Source organism: Sebastes fasciatus, chromosome 8 (assembly GCF_043250625.1).
Source record: "Sebastes fasciatus isolate fSebFas1 chromosome 8, fSebFas1.pri, whole genome shotgun sequence".
In the NCBI taxonomy this organism is placed as follows: domain Eukaryota; kingdom Metazoa; phylum Chordata; class Actinopteri; order Perciformes; family Sebastidae; genus Sebastes; species Sebastes fasciatus.
Genome location: NC_133802.1, coordinates 34,152,813 through 34,176,732, shown reverse-complemented (window position 1 = coordinate 34,176,732; position 23,920 = coordinate 34,152,813). Strand labels below are relative to the sequence as shown.

General features: G+C 43.6%; 1 protein-coding gene and 1 long non-coding RNA gene across 5 annotated transcripts in view; one reads left to right on the top strand and one right to left on the bottom strand.

Moving 5' to 3' along the window:
* Positions 1 to 23,920, top strand: part of acot7 (acyl-CoA thioesterase 7) — a 78,486-nt gene that overhangs the window by 23,589 nt on the left and 30,977 nt on the right. For 2 of the 4 annotated variants that reach the window (XM_074642633.1, XM_074642631.1), the window contains exons 4-7: positions 5,618 to 5,709; positions 5,923 to 6,037; positions 7,911 to 7,925; positions 8,100 to 8,186. In XM_074642633.1, coding sequence (XP_074498734.1) covers positions 5,618 to 5,709; positions 5,923 to 6,037; positions 7,911 to 7,925; positions 8,100 to 8,186 — 309 coding nt within the window. The remainder of the gene's footprint in view (positions 1 to 5,617; positions 5,710 to 5,922; positions 6,038 to 7,910; positions 7,926 to 8,099; positions 8,187 to 23,920) is intronic. The other 2 variants (XM_074642634.1, XM_074642632.1) reach the window with 1 other exon arrangement.
* LOC141773291 (uncharacterized) lies at positions 8,949 to 16,677 on the bottom strand. The gene is made up of 3 exons (XR_012595066.1): positions 16,480 to 16,677; positions 14,701 to 14,824; positions 8,949 to 10,485 (listed from the first exon to the last, which is right to left on the bottom strand). It is a non-coding gene; the product is annotated as an uncharacterized LOC141773291 (long non-coding RNA).

Sequence of the window (23,920 nt, the reverse complement as noted above, 5' to 3'; positions counted from 1 at the left end):
ATGTAAAATCTATCAAATCTCAATTTAAACATTTAATAAAAACCTGTAAGACCTTTAACAATTACAAATGAGGCTGGTTTGACTTTTGGAGCACAGAAGAATCTCCTGAGGGCGTAGCTGAGGTCCTGAGATAACGGAAGCAAAAGATTAAAGGACATCTGAGTACAACAGAAAAATGACGTTTATGTAGAATCACTCTGTAATCCATCACAAATATACCACAATGCTTAAAATGAGTATTGGATATTCCTTTTCAGTCAAAATGCTCCATCCCCAAACCTCTCCTCCTGGCATGCCGGTATCAGGCTGTAGCATCCCACCGTGGGCCGGTAGTGTGGTTAAAAGTAATCGAGCCTTGGCTCAGCTCAATGGAAAATCTGTGGTTTTGATCACGGGGATCAAGCAGTAAGAACGATGCTCGCTGCACTGTCTCTGAGCCGGGAACATGGTGTTAAGGAAGGAGAAAAGAAAGCGAGGGGGTTTCTCTGCTCAGAGGAAGAATGAAGGGGTGGTAGGCAAGAGTCAAGGGGGGAGAGCAGCGGAGGGCCGAACGAGGAAACTACGGCGATAAATCAAGTGGATGGAGAGGGAAGGAGATTGTGGAGGAAGAGAGAGGAGGAAAGGAACAACAAGATGAGAGATTACAGATCTAAGGGTATAGCGCAGACTGGAAGTCTGGACTGTTCAAAGTCTTTGAGAACAGAAAATGTGCATTTAGGAGATTTCAATAATGGCATGAAGTAATGATTGATGCCTTAAAGTTAGATTAAAGGGGATCGGATGATGCATAAGTAGTGCTGGGGGGACGTTTCCCCTTCTTAAGCACCCATGTGAACACTCAAATCAGAAGCCAAAAAATGCTCTGATTTATAATTAAACATGACGGAGCAGAGTGTTTGGGAATTCTGCTGCCTATCACACACCGTGTGTCGACGGCAGCTCGACAACGGCTACTGGTGCTGTTTGTTTTATAGTGAAAATCAGATTTGCTGGATTTTTGTCTTGTTATGAGCTGAAAGTTGAAGATTTTAGAATAAAAACACCGACCAGAAGATACTTTTTTTTTGTTTTTGCAGCAGCAGACTGCCAGACTCTGTGGTTTCTGGTGTCAGTATATTTTATTACTGCTGCTCATGCTTAAGTGCTCTCCGTTTGCCGACATTATTCTGCCGTAAAATCACCCAAGTGATGCTAGTTGGATCGTCTCCTGTGTGTAATATCCTGCCGCTCACAGGCAGTCGTCTTCTTGCACATTTATGCACTCAATGCACCAATACACCATCAACTTAAAAACAGCACCGCCACTGCCAGGTGCCATTTGTCTCAGCCGTCATCGTAGCTGCCCTTTTTTACATTCATTGTTTTAAAGCTGCCCCCAGATGAACTTGAAGAACCACGCACACTGCTATATGTTTATTGAGCGTTGTGACGTGGAGTGTGGAAATTTGAGTGAGCAGATTTGTGGAGCTTGTGTTCAGGGTGGATGCAGCCAAAACCTTCCTATTCACTAATTCATTAATGCGAACTAAGTAAGCCAGCTGTCCCCCCTCCGCTAGTCGAAACCTCTCCTCTGTGACTGAGTTCAGTTCTCTGTTATCACATAGAAACAACACATACAATAAACACATTTCTCCGTGTTGATCAAATGTTTCTACACACATTTTACAGTTTAAACAAGATAAATATTCTACATGGAGGAGGACAGTCCATATGGTCTGTCTCTAGTTCTTTTCCCTTAAAGAAATAGTTCGGGTGTTTTGAAGTGGGGTTGTATGAGGTGTATTACCTACAGTACATGACGGTCGGCACGCCTCCAGTTTGGAGAAGCAGACAGGAGTTACCACACGGGAACAAAGTAATGTACTGCTGCGGACGGGACCGGCAGCAAAACGTGTTTTATCCGCCTAAAAGAAAGGTTCACCTAAAAAAAAAACTATCAGTTTAAAGGGACTGTTTGTAACTTTCTAAGTGTATAAATGTACCGGGTCGGGACACATGCGCGTTCGCATATGCGCGCTCGGGCATGTGTCCGGAGCCTCGTCTGCTCTGCCTGCTTACCTTCACTCAGACAGAGCGCGCGTCCTCGCTGTCTCACTCCACCTCTAGACGTGAACGCGCGCTCACTCCACACTGCAGAAGAGTTAGTTTAGCTCTGAGAATATCTAGTGAATGTACAGTGGACGTTTGTGCAGAAATAACTGCTGCAGCTCCTCCAGACCAACAGAGGTTCCCCGTGTCTTGTGAAGTGACGGGGTTCCTCAACGAGTTACGTTATTGTCTCGTTACCGACCGAGTGCCGGTGTCTTCGACTGCCGGCTGCGGTCGGGAGGCGATAACGTAAATCGTTGAGGAGTCCCCGCTGCCTCAGCCTGCGCTGAGGCAGGAAAAGCCAACACTAGGATCAGATCTAAATCATGTTCATGGAGAGACCTTGGTCTGGTCAGCTAACATCACTGCCAAGCAGCTGAAATAGAGAGTGATACTGTGCTTTTAGCTGACGTGTGTCGCCTCACTGTTTTGAACGACGCTCGTTCATGTCTATTTAGAGCGAGCAAGCGCGAGCTCGACGCTGACTTTCGTTGATTTCAAGGCCACAGGTGTCGCTGTTAACAAGCAATTCTGAAAGTTACAAATAGTCCCTTTAAATTGATATAGATTGTTTTTTAGGTGGGCCTTTCTTTTAGGTGTCTAAACTAACTAACTGGAGGCGTGCCGACCTTCATCTACTGTACTGTAGGTAATACACTGACTATGGATAAGTACCTCATACAACCCCACTTCAAAACACCCAAACTATCCCTTTAACGTGTGTGATACTGCAGGCATGATGAGGAATAATATGTGCTGTTTTACTGTGAAGAGAATACGGGTGCAGTCCAGGCAATGACATGGTCAAACATTGACATTGTCTTCATTTGATGCAGAGGGATTTGAAATTCAAAGCCAGCTCCCCGGTTACAACATGGTCAAAAAGGTCATTAGTCGAACTGGGAATGGTTCATTTCATTGTTTCACCCTCTGTCCCTCTCTCCCTCCTCCTCCTCTTCCTCCCTCCATCCTAAACACAGTTCACTTGAAAGGTCCAGCAGGAGCTAATAATAGACCGGAGTCACTCAGTCTTGGTAGAGTCAAGGATATGTAAATATGCCTTTTCTCCTCTGGGCAACTTCCTGGTTGCTGGCAAGGGCGGGAGCCAATGAGAGGAGGAGGAGAGAAGCGCGGTCGGCATGGCAACGCGGCCCGGCTGTCTGCACGGTTTTAACTCGGGTGTAAAATGCAAATGTTATTCCCCAAGAGTAGCCTCATGCCACAAGCCTCCGCTCCCACTCTCTTCTCTTAACTTCACATTCTGCAAAGTCTCCGTCTGGTTCATCAAAGTACACACAGTCACGTCTTCATTTTCACTACCATTATTATTCATTTATTAGACGTCTTATTTGTGTGTCCATGTTAATGCAATGCATAGCTTTAAGTTTCTATTTATTTGGCACAAGTAAATATAGTGAAATATGTGCAAAGCAACCAAAAAAAAAGTTGATCAGATGCTGCAGCCACAAGTAAAAGCCTTTAACGCTGTAAGATTTCATGATTTGATTTTGAACCTGCTGGCCCTGTGCTGTCTTTAATCTGTGTGCCATAACAACACAACCTCAAAATAGACCCTCTCTCTCTCTCTCTCTCTCTCTCTCTCTCTCTCTCTCTCTCTCTCTCTCTCTCTCTCTCTCTCTGTTAGCAAATTAAGAGAAAAAGAAGTTTAAGCAGAATAGAACAGATATCGCTATGGCAACCTCTCCGCCTGATTGCTATGAGATATGATTTCCATAAGTTTTCTTCTTCTTCTGATCTTCTGGTTGTTAACTTTCTGTGGGAAGGCAGAGCTAATGCCTCCAACCACCAACACGTTTCATGTACGATGTGGAGGCATATGGAAATATCAGACCATATATCTGTTCTCGGGAAGACGCGTACATTGATGATGCAGATGGTTTTATTTAGGGATTAATTAAAGTGACAGCACTTATTTCCAGCATTTTTCCCCAAGATATTGATGACAAAAAAATAGCAAGTAATACTTAAACACAAACTACATGGAAGGACCGAAACCGCAAAGTTCTATCTAGTGAAGCCCGTCTGTTAAACAGTGTCAACTCTTCCTGCTTCAGCCTCCCGACCGCGGTCAGAAGACACAGAGGAGACCGTAGCTTTGGTCTCCAGGGCCGGAGTCTCTGCTGTACTCTGCTCCTCTGCCTGCCTTCACTCACACACCGCGCTCGTTCTCACTCGCTCTCTCGCTCCACCTCTCACGTGCATTTGCGATCACTACACACTGCAGAAGAGTTACGTTATCGTCTCCGACCAAAACTCCGGTGTCTCCCCTGTTCCTTCTGAACACGGTCGGGAGGCTGAAGCAGGAAAAGTTAACACTAGGATCAGCAATATCAGAAATATAGAGTGATATTGTGCTTTTAGCTGACGTGTGTCTCCTCACTGTGTTGAGCGATGCTCCTTCATGTCTATGTAGAGCGAGCAAAAGCGCGAGCAACAGGACGCTGACTTTCGTTGACTTAACGGCCACAGGTGTCGCTGTTAACAAGCATTTCTGAATCTTACATTTTTTGGAGGACTGAAAGATAGAAGATAGAAATGATGACGATGTCAGATATATTGTGGAATTTTTACATTTTTCAGTTCGAGCTGTTGCGATATACCGGCGGTACTGACGATAACCGTGTTATTTAAAAATGAAATATTGATATCATGTTATTAATACACATATGATAATATCATGTAAATAACCCAGAGCCTCTTAAATCATTTTATATATGGATACAGACTCTCTCTCCACTTCCCTACACTCCTTCTTTTTGCCTAAAAAGAGACCAAATGCACAATAAAGAAAATATATTTTTTTCTCAAATTGTCTGTAGATATTGTGATAATATAGTTATCATGAATTCTTTTGGCCACAATACTCATGTAGTGAAAATCTGATATCGTGACACTTTCTCATATTTCCACCTCAATCTTAAAAAAACAACTTTAAATCGTCACGGAAGACAGAAACTATACGTGCTTCTGTATGTTTTGCTTCATTATTGTGACACATTATTGTGTCAACTGCCAAAGAAGAATGTTTATACAGAGAATTTAATGAGCGAGTTGCCGTCGTATTTCATCCATTTTATAATCACAACATGAAAATGCAGAAAGTTCAGGATTCAGGGATTATGCTAAACTAACCGAGGGACGACGTTTAGTGAATGTGAGCTTGTGTTTCTGAATAGACGTGAATGATTGTCTTTGAACAAAGTCCTCTTCTTTTCTTTTTTTCCCGCTCCTTTGTCTGCAGAAGAAAGACTAATCTCGAGGCAGCACCGCTGGATTTGTTAAAAACTGGATAGGCTTTTTTATTGGGGTGTTAATGAAAGTGTCTGTTTTGACAACAGCTATTTCAAACTTGTTTGCGCCATTGTTGTTTTAATTAAAAGACGTGTCAAAACTTGTTGCTTATTGGTCACAAAACTCCGAGTAGATTGTGTTTATTTGGTGGAAGAAAGCTGTAAAATTCCTTCCCTCCCCGCTGTACAAGAATTCAACCTTTTCTCTGTGACTGCAGGTGCCAAGAAGCTGGCCAACAAGGCGGCGCTGTGGTACGTCCCCTGCTCTCTGCAGAATGTCGACAAGGTCATGGATGTGCCGCCCATCAAGGTACACGGAAACTTTGTGGCTCTGACCTTCACGGGCTGAAGTTTGGCATTTTACCTGTCAGCTTGTCTCTGTCTCTATCTGACTCAGTCCATTTCACTCGTCTTAAAGTTTGTCTTTGAATGCCAGTGTGATAAACTTTACTTTACTCTACAGGTATTTGAGTATGTGTCCACCTGTGTGCAGGTGTTCATACTGTATATGCTCTGTCTGTAGTATGCCAGTGCAGAACAAGAGGAGCAGGGCAGGAAGCGCTACGAGGCTCAGAAGATGGAGAGACTGGAGACCAAAGTGAGGATTGAAGCGGTGGTTTCTCCTCCAGCCAACCCAGGTAACATCCTGACAGAGCAGTTAACACACAACAGAAATCAGAGGTGTACATAATGTTCTTTCTCCCATGTGGATTGAAAGACGTTGCAAATATCAGCTGGTATAATCAGTGTTGTCGTTTAACCTGCAGATTTTATATAACACCTCTACTTCACAGAGAGCCTCTGCACACACCTATTAGAGGCTGAATTAATATATTTTTGTTGTACAATCAATGTGCAGGACTTTATATACACTGATCAGCCATAACATTAAGACCACTGACAGGTGACGTGAATAACACTGATTATCTCGTTACCATGGCACCTGGCAGTGGGGGGGATGTATTAGACAGCAAGTGAACATTTTGAACTTTGAGTTGGAAGCAGAAAAAATGGGCCAGCGTAAGGATGTGAGCGACTTTGACGAGGGCCAGATAGTGCTGGCTAGACGACCGGGTCAGAGCATCTCCAGAACTGCAGCTCTGTGGGATGTTCCTGGTCTGCAGTGGTCAGGACCTACCAGAAGTGGTCCAAGGAAGGAGAACCGGTGAACCGGCGACAGGGTCAGACCCGAGACTCATTGATGCACCTGGGGAGTGAAGGCTGGCCCGTGTTGTCCGATCCAGTAGAAGAGCTACTGGAGCTCAAACTGATGAAACAGTTAATGCTGGTTCTGATAGAAAGGAGTCGGAACACACAGTGAGGAGCAGTTTGTTGCGTATGAGGCTGCGTAGCCGCAGACCGATCAGGGTGTCCCGTGCTGACCCGTGTCCACCGCCAAAAGCGCCCACAATTGGCACGTGAGCATCAGAACTGGACCACGGAGCGATGGAAGAAGGTGGTCCGGTCTGATGAATCATCTTTTACATCATGTGGATGGCGACGAGTTGGAGGTGTTGAATTGGCCTCCAAATTCTCCAGGTCTCAATCCAATGGAGCATCTGTAGGATGTGCTGGACAAACAAGTCCGATCCACGGAGGCCTCACCTCGCAACTTATACAGGACTTAAAGGATCTGCTACTGACGGCTTGGTGCCAGATACCACAGCAGACCTTCAGAGGTCCAGTGGAGTCCAGGCCTCCACGGGTCAGAGGGACCTACTCAATATGAGGCAGGTGGTCATAATGTTATGGCTGATCGGTGTACATGTAGTGGTCGTAGTAACAGGAGAACATTCAGGTACAGGTAACACAGGACGCCGTGTTCTGTGTCAGTATTTCCATCGCTGTACCTTTTACAGCCGTGATGATGAACTGCAGCATGAAGTTTAAAGCACATATTTTCCTCTGCGTAAGACATTTTATGTTAACATGTCTGAACGGTTGGTTTGGACGGCCAGATAAATTGGATTTCTCCGTTGTTACACTGTGAAACAATTATCTAGATTGATGTTGTGTTATTAATGTTATGGCTAAATACTGAGGTAAAATAATATCATCTGTCTATAGAGTGAAGAATCCCTCGTGTGCTTTCAGTAATTAATGTTCTACGTATGGGGCACTGTTGTAACTTTTGCCTTCCACTAAACATTACGATACATATACTAAAAGAATTTAGGGCCTTATTCGACTAACACTCTTACGATTTTGTCAGCTAATCTATTAGTTAGCTGTAAAACTGAGTTTCTCCACAAAGAATCACACGAAAGCACCACTTTAATTCTGGTGTTTACCAGAGATGTGCTCACAAGTTTCTTGGAAATAAGTCATTCAGCATGAAAAGAAGCATAAAAAACAACTAAAGAAATCTTAGTGGACTTATCGACCAAAAGGGCGACCCTATTAAATAACATTTAAGTTGATCAAAGGAACATATTTGCTCTGTAAATGTATTCAATCATCGTAAGATTGATAACTAATTTCTGTAATTTTGTCATGTTCACTCGACCGCAGAGGATCCACCAAAAGGTAAGTTCACTCGCTCCGCAGGCTGCATGTCCGTACGGTGACTTTGGCGGGGCAGCACACAGAAGCATGTAGTTGATGTCTGTGTTACACACTAACAAGGTTTTCAGTGCAGAAACTGCTATTTGTTTCACGTTTCTTCTGTTGTGTTCATACTTCTGTGTGTTTGCATTGCAGAGCAACACACAGTTGGTTTCAGCCAGTTCAGTCTGATCCATCTGGTGGGCCCCTCCGACTGCACGCTACACAACTACGTTCATGGCGGTGAGTCCCAACGGCTTCTTTTAATCACCAGATTGCAGGTTGAGCAGGTCATTAGGTGGACAGTTGACTTTCTGTGTTCATGCTAAAGAGTTGTAATAAAGGGGCGATTCATTTTGATATTAGTGATGAATGAAATGACTAGCTGCAGCGTGAGGGGGGGTCACTCATAGTGTCCAACCCACGAGAATCCACAGCCAACTCTCTGCAGCTATAAGAACATTTTAGCCACTTTAAGCTTTAGGCTGTATATGAGAAGTGGACGTAGTCACCGTGACGTCACACATTGGTTTGTGGACTGACGTTTTGAAGAGTCAAGTTCTGCATTTCGGTTGTCACCATCTTGTTTTTGTGTGACACGAGAGGGTGGAGCTAAGTACGAACGAACGCTGAATAACACATTTTTAGGCGACCAAAATGTTACAATTAACTTCGATGAAGTGAAAACACGCTGTGAAAGAGTTAAAGTTCTAAGACGAAAACACGGACAACTCCCAGACCGGACAACGCCGTGGTAGCGACCTGTCAATCACAAGGTAGCCCCGCCCTAAAGCATCCCCTGCTTTATGGTCTATCTGACTCTAAATGGGACCATAATTTACTAAATGAACATCATGCTGTATTGAAGAAGACTTGAAACTAGAGATTGAGAGCATAAACTCATGTTTACAATGTTTACTGAGGTAATAAATCAAGAGAGAAGTAGACTCATTTTCTCATAGACTTCTATACAACCAGAGGAGTCGCCCCCTGCTGGCTGTTGGTCCGCGCCTGCTTGATGTGAAAGTACACCTTTCTTTGGTAACAGTTTAACACGAGATAAACCAAAATAGTATCCCAGGGCTGTTTCTGAGACCTTGTTTTGGAGTTTTTCTGCCTCTTGGTGGTCAAAGATAAGTTGGTATGATCGATGTTATTTATCTGAAATGTGTTCTGAAAAGCAGTGAGGGGTGCATGAAGCCTGTATGCTAACAGAAGAGAATGCACTTCCTTTCTCAATTAATAGGACCAGTATGTCTGCATTTATCTCTTTAATGGTAGAGGCCACTATTCAGACTGATCAACCTTTGTATACTCTCTGTTAGCAAATGGAGTTCAGACTGACTACAGACTGATGAGTTGTGTGAGTTGTGTCAAGAATAGGGAGGATTTTAACTTATAAAGAATGAAAATAGCTAAATAATAAGTACACTGCAACAGCATTTGTAATGTTAAATAGGCCTACTTTTAATTTGACTTTTAATTCTCAGGAAAGGAAACAGAATAATTCGTCCCTCTGGCATAAACGAATATTCATCAGTTTTTTTATTCATTAATGTTTTGCTCCAGCTTCAGTATTTCTTTCTCTTAGTTCTCTCCATTTCTCACTCACTGAAGGTCCTTTCAGACACAATGGCACGACTGCGCTCTGAAACCCGTTATTTCCAACGGCTTGTGCTGCGCCACGACAACGGCTTTTTACCGCGCTGAGCAAAGCCCAACTTTGGTCGCTGCGCGCTGTGATGTGCGGCGAGCGCAGCTCAAACTGCGTTGTGTCACAAGCAGCTCTCTTCCGCCAGGAAACGACATTTGGTGTAGCTGCATTGTTGTCCGTGTGGAAACAGTCGGGCTTAAACACACTGTACAGCGCCAGAAACAGGTTGCGATAAGGTAAAGGAAAATGTGAATATGATATGTGAAAAATTGCCATAAATCGAGAGCAATACGACAGAATTGTGATCCCGGGAGGAAAATGAAAAACAGGGGAAATCGGGAGGCTTGGCAAGTACGTATGAGTGTGAATTGTGTATATTTATCCATGCAGAGAAGCCGCATTGCAGCAAGCTTGCAGGAAATATACAGCAGGTGATGATGATAGCTACATACATGTGTACATGCGTGTGTTCCTTACACACCATAGTGGCTGATCCGGCTTTAATCCACTAGAAAATGGAAATGGTACACACTGATATGTGTGGCTCAAAGGGAGATATAGAAACATCTACACCGACTTCACTGAAGTTTGAATTTATTTGATATTCCTATCAAAGTATTCAGATCAATGCAAAGTAACATTTTTACAACAGCTTTGAGTTTTATTCAAAGTTCAAATATACCACGCGGTGTCGACGTGATTGATCCCGTACTAACAGCTGCTGACGAGCTGTTTCAGAGCGCAGCGTTTCCAAGTCGCCCTCCGCCACTTAGTCTCCAGTTTCCGTCACATTTCCTTCTCAACTCTCATACATGTGAAACAAAGAGCTCATGAATACATCGGTATCGAAGGCAGCGTTGTCCACGTCCTCGGTACAGTATGGAAACCCTGCAGGGGAGAGAATGAATCAGAGAACATACAGTATAGAGAGATGTTGAGAGACACAGAGGGCTGGGCGGGAGGAGGAGATTTATAGGAGAAGAAGAGATATATATATACTTAGAAGTTGAGGCAAGGAAAGATAGAACGCAATGATTAAAGAAACGAGTGATCAAACATTTCACATTTACATATACAGTATGCAGATACACATTCACATGTGTTTACACAGGATCTACGTTATTCCATCTATTCCTCTTCAGCGGTGAATTGCCGACAAGTTTCCTCCCAGTTTCATAGCCTCTGGCGTTAACCCCCAGACTGTGTTTCGGTACAACGTGTCCTGTGGCAACACAGCGGAGGCACAGAAGAAGAAATACTGCTGACTTTAATCCAAAGTGAAACATCCTTGAGAAAGAATTTTGTGGCTTTTAGTACTTATGTTCTCCTAAGTGAAAGGATGAGTGAACGGTTCAGGAACGTCTCACTGGTTTTGCCAGTGTGGAGTGTTAAATACGTGAGTGATTGTTCAGTCTTTGTGTGCACTGTTGCGTTTTGAAATATAACCGCTCGTGTTGTAAAGTTGCATTGACAGCACTCTGTGCGGTTATGAGGATGGCTGTAATGGTGAAGAACAGAATGACAAGGACGAAGCGGGAAACAGACAACGAGAACAACAAACGGAAAAGAGAAGGTCTTCGTAACGGGGAGTTCATGGTGCCGATGCCGTCTCCGATTACGTGCTTCGCTGACGAGCTAGAGACGACTCAGAGGCTGAAATTGTCCCTCTATGACTCGTCTTTTGACCTCGTTAAAATTTCTGACTGAGCCTATTCAATCATCTTTAAGTAGAAAAACTATTTGTATTATTTGGATGGAGGCAGTTTGAGGCTGCAAAAAGTGAAAATATTTCTTCTGCATCACAAAAGTGATTGAAACACGGAATGCACATCAGAATCTTTAAAGCTAAGGTCGGTGATGTTGAGAAACCAGCAAGAGAACACTAGATTTGACAAATTATACAACTGAAAAAGCCAGCCGAGAGTTACCAACACTTCTCCAATGAAAGGAGCTAGCAGCACGAGCAGCTAACTCGTCCAGACGTCCCTAAATCTAGAGAGAAAGTCGCCAAGTCGGCAACACTGACAGTCCGTCGCTTCAGGCCTCCCTCCAGGCTAGGGATGCTCATTTTGAAAAATGTTCTTAACCGATAACCGACCCTCATTAACCGATTATTAACCATTAACCGACAAGATTTGTGCCTCCTATGCAGCGGTGCTCCAGCTGCAGTGTATGAGGACAACAGACAACTGAGTCCTCAGTTCACTCGTCCAGGAGCGTATGCTGCGTTCACTGTCTCCAGTTCACCGTCTGGATATTCAGCAACTTTCCCAGTAAAAGTCTCCACCGCACATTTACTTTAGTTTAGCAGGTTGTCAGCTTTGTGTCTGCCGGTGTAACTTTAGCGAGTATCCAACAAAGTGTATGTATTTGTGCTACGTTAGCAGCTCTAGCGTTGCCGGAGGCTTGGTGCTCGCCGCCGCCACACGTAGTCTGTGTATCTTTAGCGAGTGTCCGACAGACCGTGTGTGTGTTGGCGGTGAGTGTGAGGTTGTTGGTGGCGTTCTAGCTGTGATCGTAGGTGTAGCAGTGTGTACAGTTCATTTGTCGGTGAATAAATGCTACGAAACTACAACTCCTCCGCTCCGCTCAAGCGAGCCGGAGAGACCGGAGCCGACTTCCTGTATCCTGCAGCTCCGGCTCCGCCTCTTAAGGTCCTTAAAGAGACGAGCCGCTCCTCTGAGCCGCTCAGCTTTTGAATTAACTATTAATATTTCTTTTAACCGATAGCGTTAATCAGTTTAAATGCTTAATGTCGGTTAACGGTTAAACGGTTAATTATTAACATCCCTACTCCAGACACTCCCCCAAACCAGTCGGTCGGGGACGGCGTTATCAGCTGTAACCGCCATATGAGCACAGTGCAGAGCGGCGGCCGTGAGCTAGCCAGTGGGGCACGCTCACGTGCACAAACATGCACTAAAAGCACACATGTCCGGCCTGGCGATGTCGACAAAGCACAGAGAAGGAGGGAGAGGGAGAGCGACTTCATTCTCTGCTCAGGTAGACATTACTCCTCTATATCTTTACATAGACAATAGTTGTTTGATGCTATGTTCATGCTCTGGATACATATAGAGCACCTTTAATACACACTGTATTTAGACTTTTTGCAAGCAAGAAGCTTCCTGTGTTTTGTTTTCGTTGTTTCTCCCTGGGCCATTTCCCCCCCCGCTGGACTTGATCCAGATTCCGTAAAACAAAGTCTGCAAAGTACTTTAGAGCAGACAATAAACAGTACAGAAAGCAGCGAACGAAGATTAAAAGCAAGATAAAAAACAAATTTAATGAGTGCGTATCCAGATTTGATGGTTTAGCCATCCGTAACCAAAAAACCTGGTTTATCTGATGTCCCAAACAACATAAAAGTGAGCTAAACCCTCACTGGAAACCGTTCCGGCTGCATCTGTAACAAATCCAACATTTTATCAGCACGGAACAGATGCTTTTTATCGGTCGAGGTATATTGTTTCTGGCAGGATATTCCTGCCGCGTACTGCCATTTCCATCGAGGTCAGCTATGTAAAGAGGCCATCAGAGAGACACCAGATAGTGAGGAGGAGAAACAGACGAGAGACGTTGACTGAGGAAGAGAGGCGACGGGAACAGGACGGGACAGCAGGACGGGAGGACGAGAGGGTGCAGGGCGGGACAGATAAGTGTCGCGCGTGTCATGGTTGCCTCTTTAATTTGGCGAGCTGGCTGAGAAATCTATCCAATTAAAACAACAAATGTGGAACAAGCATGCAGGTCATTTAGCACACACACACACACACGCACACGCACACGCACACGCACACACACACACACACACACACACACACACACACACACACACACACACACACTGCTGCTCTCTCTGTACATGCCATTGCTCATTAAGCAATGTTCCCTGTTGTTCACTGCTGCTTACACTTATTTTGTTTACATAACGGAGTCAGGTCAGGCTGCTCTCTCTCTCTCTCTCTCTCTCTCTTACTGAGTCTTACCCTCTCTCTCTCTCTCTCTCTTACTGAGTCTTACCCTCTCTCTCTCTCTCTCTCTTACTGAGTCTTACCCTCTCTCTCTCTCTCTTACTGAGTCTTACCCTCTCTCTCTCTCTCTCTCTTACTGAGTCTTACCCTCTCTCTCTCTCTCTTACTGAGTATTACCCTCTCTCGCTCTCTCTCTCTCTCTTACTGAGTCTTACCCTCGCTCTCTCTCTCTTACTGAGTCTTACCCTCTCTCGCTCTCTCTTTCTCTCATACTGAGTCTTACCTTCTCTCGCTCTCTCTCTTACTGAGTCTTACCCTCTCTCTCTCTCTCTCTCTCATACTGAGTCTTACCTTCTCTCGCTCTCTCTCTTACTGAGTCTTACCCTCTCTCTCTCTCTCTCTCTCATACTGAGTCTTACCTTCTCTCGCTCTCTCTCTTACTGAGTCTTACCCTCTCTCTCTCTCTCTCTCTCATACTGAGTCTTACCTTCTCTCGCTCTCTCTCTTACTGAGTCTTACCCTCTCTCTCTCGCTCTCTCTCATACTGAGTCTTACCCTCTCTCTCTCTCTCTCTCATACTGAGTCTTACCTTCTCTTGCTCTCTCTCTTACTGAGTCTTACCCTCTCTCGCTCCCCTTCTCTCTCTATACTCTTGTTGGAGAAAAGCAAATTGACTTCTACATGACAATGCCAGGCTCTTCACTTACTGTATGTTTCCCCTTTTGCGTTGCAGGATACGTGGCCTACTTGAGCTTTAAAGAGACAGAAATCATCTGCACAAACACGTAAACATTCACACACATGCATCCATGCAGCCTGCAAACAATTCTTTATTATTTTCTCTGTAAAACGCCGTCTCTTTAGGTCTTATTAAATATTCCAGCGATGGATCCTGACTGACTGACAGCAGATTGTAGTAGCAGAGCCAAAATGTGACACCACATCCATCCAGCCAGAGACTTGACAATTATGTCACAGACGCTAATGCGCTGCTAATGCAATTGTGTCAACGTAATACCATCTATGTGGTCAGGAATGATTTGACAGCCATACGGGGATCTCCCTTCTACGCATTCCTGGTTTATTTACACAACCTGTTCATCACAATAAAACACATTTTCTCACCTACCTCTGTTGGTACCTGCTGCAGATAGTTTTCCAACGTTTGGAGGAGATTCATGAAGAGTTTTCATTGGAACAACTTTCTGAAGCCTCGTTCTTCAGTAGGTCTGTGGATGATCCAGAGTAACTGTCTGGAATCACAAGTTGCTGTTATTAAATATAATTTTTCAGCGGCTTGAGCAGCACATTCAATTCCTTTCATTTCCATAGGTGGCAGCAGGAGTGTAGACACAGATATCCAAAACAAATGGTCACACAAAACCAATGCTAGAATGACTAGATATCACCAGGAGGAAGTGAGAAGATGTATGTTTTTTTTTGTGTGATTTGAACTGTAGTTTTGAAGTTTGAGGGGAATGGATCACATTTATAAATCGATAAAACCAGCCCCGTCTCCTGAAGTTACGTTCCCTTACAACTAAACTGCATTCTCAATGACGTTTGAAAGGAAACGTATTTTGACTAGTACACAGTAAGTACATATGTAGTACGATGAGTGATGCGCAGAGCAGGTGACGTAGTATATCGAGCAACAGTTAATGAAAGTTATGACGAACTAGAATGGCACTCGGAGAGCGCAGACCTCCGCCAAGGTGCTTGTCTTTAAAAACAGATCACAGCTCCCAGCTGGCGGTAGCGTGAGGTGGTCGGCTTGTTATTAACACGGTGTGTTTCTGTGTAACGTATCGGCGGATGCCTCTCTCATTCAGCACAGCCTTGTTATGTCTGTATAACGTTACACTACGTTGTCTCTCATCCCGTCATCTACCGCTTTCTCACCGCGAACGGCCAGCAGCTCCCGCACACACTTCCACACCATGGATGTATTAAGATCCACACACGTACAGTATCTCTCTGCTCGAAGAAGGAGGCGGGGTCATGCGTCATCAACGCATCATCAACGCATCATCAGTTACACTGAGCATGTGTTATACCCTGTGGTCTTAATGCTCAGGCTGATCAGAGTTCTTAAAAATGTTCCTGAATCCGGATCATGGTCCGGATCGCCACCAAAGTCTAATAGATTGTTTATTGTGCCACACCCCACCCCTTCAAAAAGTTTCATTCAAATCCATCTCGGTCTTTTGGAGTAATCCTGCTAACAAACAAACAAACAAACCAACAAACCAACACCGGTGAAAACATAACCTCCTTCCTAGGTCTTCGGCCTTGGTGGAGGTAATAATAACGAGTATAACCAGCAAGAATATCCAGTATGGAGGGGCGAGAGGGGCGGTGGATGGGTCACACCAACACCAGACTTCCCCCCAGGAGACCACTGTTAGTGTCCCATGTGAAAACATATTTTTTACTAAATCTAACCCAGTAGTTTTGATGCCTAAACCTAACTAAGTACTGTTGTTTTGTTTTGTTTTGTTTCAACTTACAAAGTTAACCACGTGTTTAAAACTGGTCAAAACTGCAACCATAATCCGGAAGAAATTAGTTTCCTTCGAAACCTAACCGAGAATGCAGTTTAGTTGTAAGAACGTCATTTTGTAGGAGACAAGGAAGCAGCGTGTGGCAGGCACATGGCAGTAGAAAAGGAGAATAGCCTGAACACAGTGTTTAAAACATTTCTGATAAATAGCCCAGATGTTTGAGGGGTCGAGGCCTGCGACTGTAAAGTTGCTCCTCAGATGGTAGACGCCTGGCTACGTGATGAAAGTCTCCCAACGTACCGAACAAAAAGCCTGGAAATTGTCTACAAGTAAATGCTGGAAAAGATCAGAGGACCAGAAACTTTGACTCGACGTCCATTAACTCAACATTCATGTTCTCTTACTTTCCTTTTTCTTTGCTGCTTATTCTTCACAGTCTGTCCACCTCTCCTCATTATCTCGTGCTCCTCTCTCTTCCTCTCTCCTCTCTACTCGCTCTCCTCCTTCCTTCATGTTCTAAGGAAGCATGCCACCTGTTTCCATGGAAACAGCAGTTGATTGCCACAGGTGGACACCACCGCAGTCTGATTAAAACAAATAGACCGAAGAAGAAGAAGAAGAAGAAGAAGAAGAAGAAGAAGAAGAAGCAGCACATATAATCATTGACTGTGTGTGTTTGCATCTGATCTCTATTTGTGTGTACATGTGTGTGAAGCTACATCCTTCCATGTATCTACTGTATGTGTGTGTGTGTGTGTGAGAGAGAGAGACAGAGTTGAGCTCAGGAAGACATCCATCACCGTGGCTCTATATTATCTGTTGTCCTCTGCCCTGCTCTATGCTCAGTGGGTATATAAACATGTCACCGCCTGAGACAGAGGAATTCAGGGAGACAAGGATATGTCCACTGGAGCTTGTGTGATCGACCTTTGTGAGGAGAGTGTGTGTGTGTGTGTGTGTGTGGGATTGCTTCCACTACCTCTACCTCCAGCCGTCTCTCCTCCAAAACCAACATTGATTCAGAAATAAAACACTGAATCAGCTGCACCGGTGGAGCTTTTTAGAGACTCTGGAGAGGACTCATTAGATATTGGGCAGCCAGGTGAAAACCAAGCTCCTGCTTTACAAGAAGACACTGGTTCTTTTCTACCCTGGTATGATTGAAAGCAGCCAAATCACAAAACCAAAACAACATAAATACACTCAAAGAGGTAAATACGAGAGCGCCATAATAACGCGTTAACGCAAACATTTTAACGCTGCTAATTTCTTTAACGCATTAACTCAATTCAATCGTTTTTTCTTCAAAGCTGGAGTGAAGATACTGGTATCATATGAAACTAAACAACCTGATGAATCCATCGGTACCAACCATGTCATACTAGCTTGTTGAGAAGGAGGTTAAATAACGCTCCAAACTTATGTTAAATTTTGGCGAGGAAAAACTGTCATTGTCCCTTAACCTCTGACCTCCAGATAAACCTGTGATTTCTCAGTTCATACATAGTATGTTCAGCTGATATTCCAACGGTGCTAACCCTCCATTTCTATTGTGAAGTTTGAAGAAAAGCTTTGCTAAAGCAACACGTTAATTCCAGCTCGTTAGAGGCTGCATCATTGTGCACTTGACGCTAAAACAGGAACCTATTTGTTCCTATTTGCTACTATGCTACGCTCCGAGTTTTCCTTTACCAATGATTGATGATTTCTTCTATTCTTGTTGAGCCGTTGCTCAGAGGGACCTTTGTCTCTTTCTGCTCTTTCAGTTGTCAGTCAAACCGTTGTACAGCGTTTTGTTCTCCGTGCACAAAACAAACCCTTCATGAACAACATCTGTTTGTAAAGAGGACGTTCTACAACCAAATTTAGTGTACATGTGATCTACTGTGCAAAGTTCATATAAGCTATACAACAATCTATCTACATACATTTGAAGTTACAAAAAAACACATCAAACAAAAGTTAGAAAGTCATTATAGTTCTGTCTGGCTTTTGCAGTGAATCCTTCAGCTATATTATGTGTCTGAGCTTGAGGAACTTTAATGACTTCAACCAAAAACAGAGCAGCCTTGCCACGTTCAAACCAGCCTTTAACTCAACGGAGAGTTTGTTTACTGCTAAACGCTGACGTAGAATCAATACGAGAGAGAAAAGGCACCAACTCTAACGACTGGCACCACACTGATTAAACACAATAACCCAAAGGATGGTGGAACAAGGCCTGTGTCTGTGACGTGTGTGTGTGTGTGCAGTATTTAACCCAGACAGAAGGAAATAGACACATACGTTGAGTATACCAACAGTTGTTTAATTTTGTGATCATTGTGAGGCATACTGCAAAAACCTTGGGGAAAAAGGGAGGCTGAGTTTGAGCAAATGAGCGAAGTGTTTCTGTTCATGCATCCTCTGTTGTTTATAAATGGGAAACCAGTCCATTAAAGGAACTATATGTAACTTTCAGAAGATCCTTGTTATTAATGACACCTGTGGCCGTTAAGTGAACTGCAGTCAGTATATCGCAATATAAGGCGATTAAAAGACGTAAATTGTTACATATGGTACCTTTAAAACACAAAACAGTTTGTCTCGGGTTCGTCTGCAAAGTAAGTGGTCTTCATGTTATGACACCGGGGTTATAACAGCTGAAGGCAGAGGACCCCGAAGGGCTTACAGAGCTTTACACAAGCTTCACACGGTAGAAACTGAAGCTGATCCAGATGAATATCAATATTTGTATCGACTCCGAGCAGACAGAGGACACTTTACTAAAGAAGACAATAGTCATGACTAACCCAATCCCCAGTACGTTGCCTGGTACCGGTATCACCCAGTGAACAAGCTGACCAGAACAGAAATTAACCATGTTTATTACTGTTACAAAGGCCAAGTTCCACATTTAGAAAAAGTAATCTGCAGGAGCCGATGACCTTTCCCATCACAGCCAGAGGTGCATTTTATCTGAAAGCCCTTTTATCTGACAGAGATTTCCATTACGGGGGAATGGTATCTCAGTGATTTTCCCAGGCCTTGTGGAGTGCGTGGAGCTTACAGTTTAACACCATGACGGCGCGTCACACACTCATTTGTTAAGGTGTTTTAGTAAAGCTCGCCACAGCTGGAATGATAAAATATACAAAAAAATGGGCAGCTTATGGGACTTTCTAAGAAGATGTGGGTGGGTTGCTGCGTGGCAGTAATGTTAACAGGAGCTGTTTCTATAGTAACAGCTCATTAGGAGGCAGTTTGAGCCGTTTGATACTGTCCATGATTAACGCGGGGTGGGGGGGGGGGACAGATAGAGAGAGAGAATTGTCAGTGGGGGATAAAGGCAGAGGGCAAGAACAAGAAAGAGAGGAAAGAAATACTGTAGAGATGGAAGTTCATGAAGTGGTGAGAGAATATGTGAGAGAGGCAGAGGTCACGCATGCTTTGCCGCCGATATCTCTCGGTCTCACACTTTCATCAGTGGGTGCCTCGCGTTGTGTGCCGTGTCTGAGCGGGTTTTAATTAAAAGGGCTTGAAGTTAGTGGACAGAGTCGATGGGCGACAAGAGCTGCCCGGAAGACCCCCTTTCATTGTTCTCATGCCCGTTGCCGATGGACAGCATTGTGCGCGAAAGATTTTGGGGAAATGGTCAGAAGGAATCTAATCACTGAGGTACTCTGCCCCGTGGCCAACTGGGCTGCACTGGGGACTTGGTTACTAATTGCCCTTTTTTCCCCATTTGGAGTGAGCTGTCTTTCCTCTTCTCACACACCATCTCCAACCCCCCCTCCCCCAACTCTGCCTTTCGTGTTCCCACCCTACGGCAAAGGGAGAGTCATAGTGTGCCATGTCACCCTGTGAATGTGTAACGCCAGGCCCAGGGCTGTCTTGGCCTCGCTTGTCCTCATTTGCAGTCTCACATTGAGCCTCACTTCAACCTTCTACATCGACTGTACAAGGAGAGGCTTCTTCTTTTTGCAGGAGTTGCATTAACAGCTCTACTGATGGTAGTGATTAATAAAGACGAGCATCTTTGGTACTCAAGGACGACGCGGCCCTCCGCTTGGTTCCTAGTGCACCAGATAATCAAAACAATCTCATAATTATTACGTGAACCAAACCCGAACTTACTTTGGATCTTTGGTAGAAATAAATGCAACATGTCCACATAATGCAATATAGCACATAGAACATTGAGGCAGTATGTAAGGATGTAAGGATGTAAGGATGTAAGGCAACGTCAGCAGCAGACTGAACAAATGACAACAACAACGGGAGGAAGTTTTGAAAATAAAATAATGGAGTTTGTCCGCATTACCTGCATATCATTATCACTTTAACAACTTTAATAACACTGGAACCTCGTCACCTTCTTATTTAGTTTTATTTACATTGTGCAAAATCAAAGAATTGTCAAAGCAGATGTTCCGATGTCGCCCACGAATGATTTGTCTCCTGATCTGCCTCTTATAGTGGATGTATTTATTAATATATTAGACAGTATGCAGACAAGTGCTGCTTGCATCGCAGCCGCTTGTCTACATGAATGTGTTGTTAACGAAATGTAAATATTCTTCTCTGTAATGAAGGATCCATTTTTGGGAATTGCGTGTGAGTTGATCTGAGGAAAAATAAGCAACTGAAATTCCAACAATTTGGATAATCTTACCGTATATTGCATCATTTCCTCTCAGCTCTGCCAACTAACTCTATCTATACAACAGTATATTTAAAAATAACCCAAACTCGCAGCTTTTAACTCCTCGTAGCTCCTTCTAGGCTGCGGTAAAGTGAAGAACATGAGGAAACTGGCGTAGGTAATTATCCCCCCCCGACGCACACCCACCAGCCTGGTTTTCACAAGGCATCTGGAGAGCTGCTAACCCCGGGGAGCCGAGGAACAAGACCACAGGAGCCCACTCTCACCACTCTCACTGCTGCACTCGCTCTCAAAGCCCCTCAGAAACTCACAGTCCAACCCACAAATAACCAAAGTCCTCTGTACATTTCTATTTATTATTTTCTTACAAAGTTACAGAGGTCGTGTCATAAAGTGATATTCTTGATCTTTCCAGTCTAGCCATTTAGCACGTTAGCATTCACTTCCTACCGTACCAACGCATGCTGAGCGGGGCTTTCTCTCCATCCTTTATGATTCCTTTATATCTACCCAGAATGACCTCCTAAAGATCGCTTCATTCTGATAACAGCCTTCATGTTATTACAGAGAAATATACACTCACTGGCCACTTTATTAGGTACACCTTGCTAGTACCGGGTGGTCTTCTGCTGCTTCAAGGTTGGACGTGTTGTGCGTTCAGAGATGGTATTCTGCATACCTTGGTTGTAACGAGTGGTTATTTGTAGTTCCTGTTGCCTTTCTATCATCTCCAACCACTCTGCCCATTCTCCTCTGACCTCTGACATCAACAAGGCATTTCCGTCCACACAACTGCCGCTCACTGGATCTGTTCTCTTGTTGGGACCATTCTCTGTAAACCCTAGAGATGGTTGTGCGTGAAAATCCCAGTAGATCAGCAGTTTAATACTCAGACCAGCCCGTCTGGCACCAACAACCATGCCACGTTCAAAGTCACTTAAATCCCCTTTCTTCCCCATTCTGATGCTCGGTTTGAACTTCAGCAAGTCGTCTTCACCACGTCTAGATGCCTAAATGCATTGAGTTGCTGCCATGTGATTGGCTGATTAGCTATTTGTGTTAACAAGCAATTGAACAGGTGTGCCTAATAAAGGTGCCGGTGAGTGTATATTCTAATTCTTACCATTCAGTACTTGCAAATGGAAGATCAAATGAGATGAAATCTCAAAAAATGCGGCGTCACTTTGTTTTAAGGATTAATATCATCAGATGATGCATGTCTGCTGCTACCAGAGCTGCTGTCAGATAAAGACAAACAAACAGCGATGTTTGTGTAGAAAAGTCAACGGCAGTATATTGTTCAGGGCAGCTCGTGGCTCAGTTAGACCACCTGAAGGCTACTTTTAGATTTAATTTGTAATTGCTGCTGTTGTATTCCTTTATAGCAAATATAAGACGATACTGTTATGGACCTGATAAGAACAGTTGGGACAGCTTCCAGAGTTGAGGGAAGCTACTGGACCATGTTAGTCCCACGACGTGAAGGAGACAGTCCAATTTAATAGCAGCAGCAATAGGGAACCAGGCTTTAATATTATTATGGTGTGCAAGACCATCCGGCAGTAAGTTGGAATTCATGCTTCAGTCAACATTTACTTTTGGAGCTAATTAAAGAAACGGAGATCCTATAAGACTACAACATTCAACATTAAGGACATTTTTATATTATAGATTAGATTAATGGTTCTAAAATGTACTTTTGTCCTCTTTAAACCTACAGCAACTGACTTTTCTTTTGAGCATATCACCTTTTTAAGTTGACATGTGTTTACACAACAACAACAGATTCAAAGCAACATTATCATTCATTTGGAGTCGTGTGTCTGACCACCAGGTGAATTTAAATCCAATATTCACTTTCTTTTATCTCTGTTTTGGTCTCCACCAACTCCTGACGGAAATATCTGGTTCTTTAGCTGCTAAATGCTCCTCTATGTTCACCAGCTAGTTGCTAACTTTGTCTGTCTGCCGTTTGGTGCCGAGCATGTGGATCTTTAAAACTTTGGCTGAAAACGATGCTGATGAGAGCGATGAGATTGATCCCAAACACTAAAGTTAGCTCTAACAGTTAGCTCTTAAAGTCTGTAGCGTTGCGGGGGATCTGCAACGTTGGTTGTGGGTTCATCACTATGAGCAACCCCCTTTCACATAAAAAATATTGATTATAGCTGCTTTAAGGGAAACTAACAAACAGGGCTGTCAAAGTTAACGCGATAATAATGCATTAACGCTAATTCCTTTAATGAATTAATGCAACTTGTGATTTCTAGGTTGTAGCGGGCTCAGTTTTAAAGCTAAAGTGAAGATACTATGTACTATACTGTATAATATGAAACTAGAAAACCTGATGAATCCATCGGTACCAACCATGTCATACTAGCTTGTCATGAAGGAGGTTAAATAACGCTCAAAATTTCCGCTAAATTTTGGCGAGGAAAAACTGTCACAGCCATTTTCAAAGGGGTCCCTTGACCTCTGACCTCCAGATATGTGAATGTAAATGGGTTCTATGGGTACCCACGAGTCTCCCCTTTACAGACATGCCCACTTTATGATAATCACATGCAGTTTGGGGCAAGTCATAGTCAAGTCAGCACACTGACACACTGACAGCTGTTGTTGCCTGTTGGGCTGCAGTTTGCCATGTTGTGATTAAAGCATATTGTTTTATGCTAAATGCAGTACCTGTGAGGGTTTCTGGATCAATATCTGTCATTGTTTTGTGTTGTTAATTGATTTACAATAATAAATATATACATACATTTGCATAAAGCAGCATATTTGTCCACTCCCATGTTGATAAGAATATGAAATACTTGACTAATCTCCCTTTAAGGTTAATTTAGAACAGATTAATCACGATTAAATATTTTAATTGATTGCCAACCCTACTAACAAACTTTGTCAATGTCCTCAAAGTCAGCATATCTCATAGACAAGTTTTAAATCATCAGAAGTGAACGATTAGATTTTACATTTCAGTTAGGGTGCTTTGCAATGTTTAGATTCAGTTTAAAGTAATCCAGCGTTTACATTCAATTTCATCATCTCGTCAGGTCATGATCCGTTACATGCTCAGACACGACCACTCCAGGCTTTGAATAGCAGCAGCCTGCTTCGCCTCGTACCCAGGGGAAATTTTCAATCTTAGGTGAGATCCCATCAATTTTCACAACAACAGCGGAGAAGGATAAAAAAAA